This window comes from Thecamonas trahens (assembly GCF_000142905.1).
Source record: "Thecamonas trahens ATCC 50062 unplaced genomic scaffold supercont1.12, whole genome shotgun sequence".
NCBI lineage: Eukaryota > Apusomonadida > Apusomonadidae > Thecamonas > Thecamonas trahens.
Window position 1 is genome coordinate 279,899 of NW_013657668.1, and position 10,684 is coordinate 290,582.

The following is a 10,684-nucleotide window of genomic DNA, read 5'->3' on the forward strand; positions in this document are numbered from 1 at the left end:
TGAGTCTGTTACCCCTTACCCTCGCCCCCCTGCCCCCCCTACCCCCCTCGACCCCCCCCCATCTTTTGCATCCATCCATCACCATCACATCCTCACACTCCTCCGCCCCCCCCCCCCCCCACCCTTCCTCAACCTCTCGCAGTCCAACAACATACCACCGCCTTACGGATCTTGCTCCGCTCCCGGGCTGTAGGCTTGTTTGCCCGCGAGTTTTCCACGGGATTGCTCACCAGGTTCAACGAGAGTTGGTCCATGTTGGAGAGCAGAGACAGGTTGGCTCGCTCCCCCTCCCCCTCCCCCCCCTCGCTCCCCGTCACAGCCACCGACCAAACTCTGGACTGCCGCAGCCAGCCATGAGCCAGTACTACCTTTCCACGGCTTTTTTCCGACTCTGATCACGATCACCCCCCCCCCCTCCCCCTCAGACCCACACACATCCTGCACCTCACTCCGCCTACCACAGTCGCCACTCCCGCCCCTCATCCTGCCTCTCATATTCTCATGGCAGAGGTAGGGGTGCCGCTTATGCGGTTCGGGCCGAGCAGCTCGTGTGGAAGTTCCGGGTCGGCGTCGCTGTCTTCGTCGGCGGCTTGGACCGAGGACGACGTCGAGCTTGAGGCGCGTGTGCAGGGCGTGACGACAAACAAGGTGTACACATCGCGGTCATTGCTGCTGTTTGAGCTCGAGTCACCGATCCGGCGAATGGCCATTGCGCTCGTCGACTCGCCGTGGTTCGACCGCTTCATTCTCCTCGCCATCGTGGTCAACTGTGTGTTCCTCGCCCTTTGGAACCCGTTTGACCCGCCCAACTCGCAGAGGAACGTGGTGCTGGACATAGCCGAGTATGTCTTTACCGCCATCTTTACTGCCGAGCTTATGCTCAAGGCTCTCGCTATGGGCTTTTTCATGCACAAGCACGCGTATTTGCGCGATCCGTGGAACTGGCTCGACTTTGGCGTCGTCTGCCTCGGCTATCTTACTCTCATTCCGGGCATCGGCAACTACTCGGCCATCCGCACCTTTCGGGTCCTCCGTGCCCTCCGCACCCTCTCGGGCATCCCGGGCCTGCGGGTTGTCATCAATGCGCTGCTTGCGTCGATGCCGCCGCTGCTCAACGTCTTCTTCCTCCTCACCTTTTTCATGGTGGTCTTTGCCATCATCGGCGTTCAGCTCTTTGCCGGATCGCTCCGTCAGCACTGTGTCGACCTTGCCACACGCAGCTTTGACCCATCAGACGTCAACCTATGCTCGCTCTCCAACTTTGGTGGCCGCGACTGCCCATCTGGCTTCCAATGCCTCGCCACTGGGCCCAATCCGGGCTTTGGCCTCATTTCCTTTGACAACTTTGGCGTCGCCCTCCTCACCGTCCTCCAAGTCGTGACCATGGACGAGTGGGAGATCGTGCTTACTGCAGTGTTGCGGACAACTACTCCGCTTGCCGCCTTTTACTTTGTCCTAGTCATTCTCTTTGGCGCTCTCTTCATCGTCAACCTTGTCGTCGCCGTCGTCTACTCCTCGTATGCCACCTCGCTCGACATTCTTGTCGAGGCAGACGACTTTTCGTCCGACGCCTTTGACGACTCGCACTTTGTCCCGCTCTCTGTCGCTGGTCCGTCGCTGGCCGCTCTCCGCGCCCCGTCGCTCGCCCGCCTGCACTCGGCCGAGAGCCTACGCAGCGGCGGCAGCGCTGGCGCAGACCGCCGCCTCCCACAGTGGCGCCACCTCATCAACGAGTTTGTGCAGTCGTCGATCTTTCAGTCGATCATCATTGCAGCTATCGTCCTCAACACGGTAGCCCTTTCGCTCGAGTATCCCAACGCGCCGCGCAAGCTCAAGGATGTGCTCTTCTGGGTCAACATTGTCTTTACTGTTCTCTTTGCCCTCGAGATGGTCCTCAAGATTGCCGGCATGGGCCTTCGCCGCTACATTGCTGACCGCTTCAACGTCTTTGACGCCTTTATCGTCGTCGTCTCGCTCATCGAGCTTGTTGCTGCCCGTGGCGAGGGCTCGGGCCTGTCGGTCCTCCGTGCTTTCCGCCTCTTGCGAGTCTTCAAGCTTGCACGGTCGTGGTCCTCGCTGCGCACGCTTCTCGACGTCATCATGTCGTCCATCGGCTCTATCGGCTCTATCACCCTTGTCATGGTCATCATGATCTTCATCTTTGCCCTCACCGGGCTGCAGCTCTACGGCGGGCGTTACGAGGACCTACCGCCAGACCGGTCGCGGACCGACTTTGACGACTTTTGGTCTGCCATCATCTCTGTTTTTCGCATCCTCATCGGCGAGTGGACCGTTCCGCTCTACGACGCCATCCGCGCCACCAACGAGTCGGCCATCATCTACTTTGTCGTCGTTCTTCTGGTCGGCAACTACCTCATCCTCAACCTCTTCCTCGCTATCCTCCTCTCCAACTTTGAGTGGGCCGAGGTCAACCGCCTCGAGGAAGAAGCCCGCGCCGCTGCCGAAGAGCGCAACGGTGGCGCCGCCTCCCGCACAGCTACCGGTTGGCGCTCATGGCCGCGCCGCGTCCATCGCCTGATCTGCGGCCGCTGCGCAGAGCCGCCCCATGACGACCACAAGGTCGTCAACGGGACTCACGTCGACGCCGCCGGCAAGCCGGTCTTTGTTGTCAAGGACAGCAGCGACGACGACGCACCCTTGGCCCGCCCGCGCTCGGTCGCCGAGCACGCACTCGGCAGCGCCCGCAACGAGCCTCGCTCCTTTTCGCTTGACTCGATTGTCTCTGCTGTCGTCGAGTCGAGCCAGGCGGCCGAGAGCGAGTGCAGCGATGACGCCGCCGCGACCGACGACGCACCCAAGTACAAACGGCTCTACGGCAATGCGCTCTTTGCCTTTCCGCCAGCCTCGAAGCTCCGAGTCGTCCTCCAAAAAGTCGTCGAACATCCCTCGTTTGAGTGGGTTGTCCTCGTCTTTATCTTTCTCTCATCGGTTGCGCTGGCAGTCGAGGAGCCCGGGCTCGACCCGAACGGCTCGACCACACGGGTGCTCTACATCCTAGACGTCATTTTTGCCGTCGTGTTTACTGCCGAGCTTGTCATGAAGGTCCTTGTCTACGGCTTTTGGTTCCACTACGGCGCGTACATGACCGACGCGTGGAACCGGCTCGACGCCGCCATTGTGGCCATTTCGATTGTCTCGCTCGCGGGCCCGTCGTCACTCTCCTTCATCCGGGCCATCCGCACGCTACGAGCCTTCCGCCCGCTGCGAGCCATCACGCGCAATGAGGGCATGCGAGTAGTGGTCAACGCGCTCTTTGCCTCGATCCCGGCCATCTTCAACGTCCTCCTCGTGTGCGGCCTGTTCTGGCTGGTCTTTGCCATTCTCGGCGTCCAGGCCTTTGGCTCAAAGTTCGCCTACTGCACCAACCCGGACGTAGAGTTCCGCCACCAGTGCGTTGGCCCGTTTAACGCCACCTCGCCCGACGGCGAGACAAGCGTAGAGCTGGCACGGTGGACAAATCCCAACATCAACTTTGACCACGTGCCAAACGCCTTCCTTGCGCTCTTTCAAGTCGCCACCTTTGAGGGCTGGTACGACGTGTTCTGGGCCGCCATCGACGCCACCGATATCAACCGCCAACCGCGGACAAACAACCAGCCGGTCGCCGCGCTCTATTTTTTGCCTTTATCACGGTCGGCTCGTTCTTTGCTTCGAACCTCTTTGTCTCGTCGATCTGCGACACGTACTCGGCGCTCAAAGACCGGGCCTTTGGCCACGCGCTCCTCTCGCCGTCGCAACGGCGGTGGTTCGACGCTCAGCTCATGATGACCCAGTACCGGCCGTCGATCCGCATCGAACGCCCGGCCTCGCGCCTCCGCGGCGTCCTGTACGATATCGTCATGGCGCCGGCCTTTGAGCTCGCCATCATGGTTGCCATCCTCGCCAACATGGCCGCCATGTGCCTTCAGTACTACGGCCAGCCGTCCGACTACACCCTTGGGCTGGAGATTGTCAACTACATCTTTGCCTTTATCTTTGCGCTCGAGGCCGGCATCAAGATCGCTGTCTACAAGTGGCTGTACTTTGTCAACCGCTGGAACCAGTTTGACTTTTCGGTGGTCCTCCTCTCGCTGGTCGGCATTGTCATCACTCTCTTTGGCACCGTGCTTCCGATCAACCCGACGCTCCTCCGCATCCTGCGAGTTTTCCGCGTCGCGCGCATCTTCCGCATCATTAAGTCGGCCGCTGGCATCCGCAAGCTTATGATCACGCTCCTCTACTCGCTGCCGTCGCTGGTCAACATTGGCTCGCTCCTCTTCCTCATCTTCTTTATCTACGCCATTCTCGGCATGAACATATTCGGCAAGGTCATCCTGCAGGACCAGCTCAACAACGAGACCAACTTTCGCACCTTCCCCAAGTCGATGCTCCTCCTCTTCCGGGTCTCGACCGCCTCAGGCTGGGACGTACTCCTCGGCGAGTGCTCGGTCCAGCCGCCTGATTGCTCGCGCGAGGCCGGCAACTGCGGCGACTTTACTCTTGCCGTCCTGTTCTTTGTCTCGTTCCTCCTCGTCACCTTTTACGTCATGCTCAACTTATTTGTGGCCATCATTCTCGAGTCGTTTGACATTGCCACTCGCGAGGAGGGCGCAACCGTGACCGACGACGATCTCTCCAACTTTGCAGAAAAGTGGTCGCACTACGACCCCAACACCACATACTTTATTGCCTTTACCGAGCTCCGCGCCCTGGTCCTCGAGCTTGATCCGCCGCTCGGCGTCGGTGCCGAGCTCTCGGACGCCGACCTCGATGCCGAGATCCACCGCCTCGACGTCAACATCTACCTCGCTGACGATGGCTCGTGGCAAGTCAACTTTTTGGACGTGCTCCTCGCCCTCTCGCGGCGTGTCAACGATGACGTCGACCTGCCCGAGTCGATCAAGGCCAAGACCGAGTCGCGCCTCCGGAAGGCCTTCCCGCAGTGTAGAACGCGCGAGCCGATGGCCACCACTCTCCAGATTGGCGCTGCCCTCCGCATTGTCGAGTGGTACTCTGCGTTTAAGAACAGGTCGCGCGCCCGCGCCGCTGCCGCTGACACCGCGCCCGGCCCCGACGCCGCTGCTGGCACCACGCCCGCCCAAGTGTCGTCAGACTCGAGCTCGTCGTACGAATCGTACTCGTACTCGAGCCCTGCTGCCGACCTTGCCTCGCATCCCGTTGTGCTGTAGCGCAGCGCAGCACTCGCTTGCGCAGACGTTGAACATACCATCCCTTTACCTCACGCCGACTCCACAATGATGTAGAAGAGCAGGCAGGAAATCTGGCGGGCAGCGCCGCTGAGCACAATGCAGCCGATGAGTGCGCAGCAGGCCATCGAGCAGCAGCAGGTGACAAGGCACGCGGTCACAATCTCGTCGCCACTCGAGTGAGTGCTGGAAGAGGCCCAGCCCGACTCCTCCTCTTCCTCCTGCTCATCGGCGTCGCGGCCCGACTCGAGGTCCGATGAGACCGAGAGCTGTTCCTCGGGTGCCTCGTAAGCGCCGGTCCCGTGCTCGGCCTCGGAATCGTGCTCGGCAAGCTCGGCGTAGCAGCAGTAGTAAAGCAGCTTCTGCTTGGCCTTGACGCCCCAGCGAACAAGGAAGCTGCCAAACTTGATCATGGGCTTGTACATGGCGAGCGCCTCGTCGCCGGGCTCGCCGCCGTGGTGGCGGACCCATGACCACTCGAGAAAGACGAGGTAGACAAAGACGTAGCGAAGGATGAACATGCCAGCAGTCGTGATCGCAACAGCCGAGAGGAGCGAGCCAGTGGCAAGGAGGAACTTGAGCCACGGGCCGGACACGCCGCCAGGCCCACAGAGGAAGCCAGCCTCGCGATCCATGCAAAAGTGCTTGGCGTGAGCTGAGACGTTGGCAGCAAAGACAATGTGGGCCAGATCAGTCGCCGCCACGTACAAAATGACCCCAGCAAAGAAGATCTGCAGCATCTGATGCATGCGCGGGATCGGCAACCGGAGCTTGCGGATCTTCTGCGTCCACACCGGGTAGCCGCCAAAGGCAAAGAGGCCCGTCGCCAGAGGAAACGCAAGATGCGCAAAGTGAAACCGCTCGTTGATGGCTGCTGCCATGACGATGAAGAAAAGAAAGTGGCCCACTGTCATCAATGCCGTCATGTACTTGAGCCACACCCGGTAGATGCGCCGGACCCGATGTTCAGCTGTGTCATCATTTCACGCCACAGATCATCGCCCCGCATCGCCAGTCCCAGACCGTCATCCACATCCAACACCCAAGTAAGTCGTCGCCAGCCCCTCTTTCCCCCCCCCCTAATACGTACACACAGACGCAATGATCGACTTCTTGGTCGCCGGCGAAACGGCATCGACCCACTGCAGCAGCGCCTCCGAGACTGCAAGCTTCGCGCGCTCGTTGGATAGCGCGCGGTCGCGGACGGCGCTCACCGCAGCCTTGATCCGTGAGGTTGAGCTTGCACCAGCACCGTTGTCCGCGCCGGCATCGCTGTTGTCGGCACCGACATCGGCCGGTGGCTCAGACTGAGCCGCAGCGCCGGCTTTGGCGCCAGCAGCGTGAACCCGCTTGTGCTCGCCTCCCATCACCTCGTCCTCATAGGCATACTCATAGGCATACGAGTTGGAGAGAAAGTCATCATCCGCCATGTTGCCCACAACAGAGAAACAAGCTGGCGAGAAATGTGCCCTTTCCCCCTCCCCCCCCCCCCCACCACTGATCTGTCCGTTGGCGTCCCGCCACCTCAAACCGACTCACATCGCCCGCCGCCGGCCCGCCGCCCAACCCTTTCCCGCCCACAAACTGCATTCAAAATTTTGCACTTGGTCGCCGTTGGATCGCCTCGCCTCCTCCCCCTCCTCCTCTTCCTCCCCTCCCACCCCACCTTAACCACTAGGTCACACACTTCGCTGCTGTAATCCCCCCCCTCCCCGCCTTTTCTGTACTCGCCCTCTACACCCGCGGAATCAAGAGAGAGTCATGACCAAAGCAAGCCGTGCTGCTGATGCCGAGGAGGCGCCGCCCGCGCCGGCGTACTGCGTCCGTATGACGCCCGAGGAGGCTGCTGCTGCTGCTCGTGAGGAGACGGCCAAGGCACTGGCTGAGCTTGCCATTCTCCTCGACGCGCAAAAGGCTGGCACTCCCCTGCCACCGCCCAAGAAGAAGACCTTTGCCATGCCACCGGCCATGCCGAGCCCGGCATCGCCCATTACCACCGCCGCACGGGCCTCGCCTCTCAAGGCCACCACTCCGCTCAAGGCTACGGCTCCGCTGCCGCCGGCATCGCCCATCGCTCCCGAGCTCCCGGCCTCGCCGCAATCGGACGCCACGGCTACGCCGGACAAGCCCAAGAAGCGCTTCTTCCGCAAGCTCTTCCGCGGCAAGAACAAGACGCCCAGTCGCGAGTCTGACGTGGAGCGCCTCCGCAAGCAGGTTGCCCAGCTTGAGGAGAAGATCGAGGCCCTTGCCGGCTCCCGCGACCCGGGTGATATGTCTGAAGGCAGCATTGATCCAGGCGCAGACTCAGCTACCTCGAGCTCGTCGCGCCGCAGATCGCGCTCGCGCTCGCGCAAGAAGCGCCGGTCGTCCAAGGCCAGCGGCTCGGCCCGTTCGCGCTCTAGCTCGCGCCGCCGCCGCCGCCGCGACTCAACGTCGACCACTGTGTCCGAAGTGGCCTCCGAGGCGATTGCTCCCATCGATACAGCTGCGACGTGGGACAACGCTACGACCGCGTCGGCGGCTGCGCCCGCCAAGGTGGCACTTCCGCCCCCGCCACCACCCCTGGCCCAGGCTTCAACCGTATCCCCGAAGTCGACCGCCACTCCGCCACCGCCACCGCCGGTTGCGGCCACCCCACCGCCAGTTGCAGCTACCCCGCCGCCGGTTTCGGCCACTCCACCGCCGCCACCGCCACCGCCGCCGCCAGCGCAGCCCTCGCTCCAGGACTATGCATTCCCGGATGGCGGGTCGACGCCGGCCACGCCTCCACGGCAGCGGGCATCGTCGTTCTCGTTCGCCGAGCTTGTGGCTCGCTCGCCGCAAACGCTGCGCAAGACAGGCGGAACGCCGGGCTCCAACCACAAGCGCACGCCGTCGCAGCTGGAGGAAGCGCTGCAGCGCCGTTTCCAGCACGTCTACCACTCCGACTCGGAGTCTGATGACGAGACCGGATCCGATGATCTCAACGACACCTTTGCCACTGACGTCAACGACTCGCTTGTCTTTAACCACGGCGACGCCAAGGACTCGGGCTCGAGCTCGGGCTCAGGCGTCCAGGAAAAGATCTCAACCTTTGCCCAGATGATCGAGGAGAACACTCCGCCGATGCCGCTCGAGAACGCCGACGACGGCCCGCTGATGTCATACGCGCAAAAGTCAGCGCCTGTCCAGCCGGCCAAGCCATTTGCCAACCCGGTCAACGCAGGCTCGACCACCATTCTCGGCACTCACAACTCGTAAACTGACGCAAGATTCACATGCCGAGCGAAAAGTCGTACGCCACATCAAGGACGGCTGTGGCGTCGTGCCACCCATGCTCACGACCAATGCCTAGGCGCAGCGTATGGAGCTTGGGCCCGAGCACGCCCTTAGCGCCCGAGAGCCGCTGAAGACCCTCGCGCGCCGCGTCGTCGTCAACGTCGGGTCCAATGACCAGCCGCTCAAGCATGAGCTGCCGGCGGGTTTCGACCACCAGTCGGTCAAGCCGCGTCCGTGCAGCCTCTGCTGCGCGCTGGGTCCGAACCACCCGCCGACCATACAGCCGCAGCGCGTCAAGCACACCCTCGACATCGACACCAACCGGGAGGCAGAGAATGTGGTGGACGTTGTCAACATATGCCTTTTCGGCGTCTGCCACAATCTGAAGCGGGAGTGTGGCAAGCTTGCCGCCGCGCAGCCAGTCGCGGTCAAAGGCACCGTCGGCGGCGCCGACCTGCAACCGCAGCAGGAGCTCCGAGTACTCGGGCAGCGCCTCGACGGCCGACGACGCAAAAACGTGTCGGACGTGCATAGCCCGTGAGAGCGCAAGCGCGAGCGACAGCTCGCCATCACTCTTCCCCGCCATCCTCCGCTGATGTGCAGACCGCGCCTCGTCCGACATGCCCTGCAGCTCGCAGACAGCTGCGGCCCACGCCGCCGGCGGGTCGTTGACGAAGAGATGAACCCGCCCGAGATCGTCGATGCTCGTCGTGCCCGCCGCCAGCGGGCTCTGGTGGAAGCAGACAACAAGAGAGGGGGGACCTTGCATGCCAGCCCGGGCTTCAGCGCCCTGGAACTGGCGGAGGTCAAAGCCGGCCGAAAAGCCAGGCTTCTCCGGTGGCTCCTCTCCCGAGCCACCGGGCCCGCGCAGAGGGCGCTGGCGGTCGACGTCGATCTCGTCGAGTTCGATCCCCATTGTCTCGCGGAGGACTGGCTTGAGGGCACGGAGCCAAGCAACCTGGTCGCTCGGTGCACACTCTGAGCCCGGCGCTTCGTCGTACAGAATCCGGATGCCCTTGAACATGAGCGAAGCCTGCTCGACGTTGCGGACCCGTTCAGCGTCGCGGACGGCGGCGAGGGAGTGGCGGACATGATCCAGTCGGTCGTCGGAGAGAAAGTCCAGCAGCGAGCCAGCTGGATAGACCTTGGCCGCCGCCGTGCCGGCCGGCCAGGTGCGGGCGTGGCGCGCCTCCCGCCGCGCAAACTCGCCCGACGGCGCCGGCTGGCTCTCGTCGACCGGACGACCAAAGTAGTTTCCAAAGTCAAAGCTCGGGTCCAAGCCAGCCTGAGTAAAGAGCTCGGTAAAGGTAGCGCGGAGGAGGCGACCGGGCGGTTCGCCAACGGCCAGCCGCGGCAAGTCGACCACAACCCGATGGAGCTTCTCGGGCTCGGCCTCGGCCTCGGCCTCGGCCTCGGCACCATCCGAGCCAGCCGACGCGGCCGAGGACTGGCTAGATGACGATGACGACGGCTGACGGACAAAGAACTCGAGCGATGTGGGAGGGCTAACAGCAGCGATGCCATCGGCGAGGCTCGACGATTTGCACTCTGCCACGAGGGTGTTGAGCAGCTGGAACGAGGTCTCATTGATCTTCTTCTCCTCAGGATGGGCCTGGAACCGATCAGGGTGAACTCTGAGGAAGAAGGCATTGAGCGCTCGTCCAAACGGCTTCTTCTTTTCCTCTTCCATCCCGCCGCCATCCCGCCCGGCTCGACCCTCTCCGCCACTACTCCATCGCCACCTTGCTCTGTGCGCAGCGTCCACCAGTGCCGCCCTCCCAGAGCCTGCACTGCCAGCCCTCGCCCTCACCACCGAGCGCAACACCACCCCCTGCAGTCGCAGCATGTGGATGAGATGAGGATGAGGAGGTATGGTTGTAGAGGGATGGAGGGGGTGGAGGGGGTGGAGGGGGTGGAGGGGGGGGGTGGGCGTGGGAGGGGGCGGGCGTGGGCGTGGGCGTGGTGACGCAGCACCCACCACTCAGGTAGCCTGACACAGCCATACACACAAGGGAGAGGGGCAGACAGAGCGATGACAGCAGTTATCGAGCATACGCATCATACCATGTGATGCGTCATGTGAGATGGTTAATACAACACTTCCTGTTATTCCTCCTTGTTGGATTTGGCCATGGCGTTGTGGCCAGACCGGGGAGGGAAGGCCAGCCAGCCAGCCAGCCAGGGTGGGGGGGGGGGGGGTGGGGGGGGTGGGGACACGG

General features: G+C 62.7%; 4 protein-coding genes across 4 annotated transcripts; 2 read left to right on the forward strand and 2 right to left on the reverse strand.

The window, feature by feature from the left end:
* Nucleotides 1-458: 458 nt before the first annotated feature.
* On the forward strand, nucleotides 459-5,189 carry AMSG_03287 (egg laying defective protein 19; the record flags this gene model as incomplete). The annotated part of the gene is made up of 2 exons (XM_013904675.1): nucleotides 459-3,621; nucleotides 3,780-5,189. The coding sequence occupies exons 1-2, from the start codon at nucleotides 502-504 to the stop codon at nucleotides 5,187-5,189; spliced, it is 4,530 nt and encodes a 1,509-aa protein (XP_013760129.1). The 5' UTR covers nucleotides 459-501.
* Nucleotides 5,190-5,217: 28 nt separating this feature from the next.
* Nucleotides 5,218-6,660, reverse strand: AMSG_03288 (uncharacterized protein). The gene is made up of 2 exons (XM_013904676.1): nucleotides 6,298-6,660; nucleotides 5,218-6,177 (listed from the first exon to the last, which is right to left on the reverse strand). Exons 1-2 carry the CDS (start codon nucleotides 6,635-6,637, stop codon nucleotides 5,240-5,242), a joined length of 1,278 nt encoding a protein of 425 aa, XP_013760130.1. The 5' UTR covers nucleotides 6,638-6,660; the 3' UTR covers nucleotides 5,218-5,239.
* A 308-nt stretch (nucleotides 6,661-6,968) lies between these two features.
* On the forward strand, nucleotides 6,969-8,447 carry AMSG_03289 (uncharacterized protein; the record flags this gene model as incomplete). Its single annotated transcript, XM_013904677.1, has 2 exons — nucleotides 6,969-7,742; nucleotides 7,920-8,447. The coding sequence occupies 2 exons, from the start codon at nucleotides 6,969-6,971 to the stop codon at nucleotides 8,445-8,447; spliced, it is 1,302 nt and encodes a 433-aa protein (XP_013760131.1).
* Nucleotides 8,448-8,460: 13 nt separating this feature from the next.
* Nucleotides 8,461-10,155, reverse strand: AMSG_03290 (uncharacterized protein; the record flags this gene model as incomplete). Its single annotated transcript, XM_013904678.1, has 1 exon — nucleotides 8,461-10,155. One exon carries the CDS (start codon nucleotides 10,153-10,155, stop codon nucleotides 8,461-8,463), a length of 1,695 nt encoding a protein of 564 aa, XP_013760132.1.
* Nucleotides 10,156-10,684: the final 529 nt, after the last annotated feature.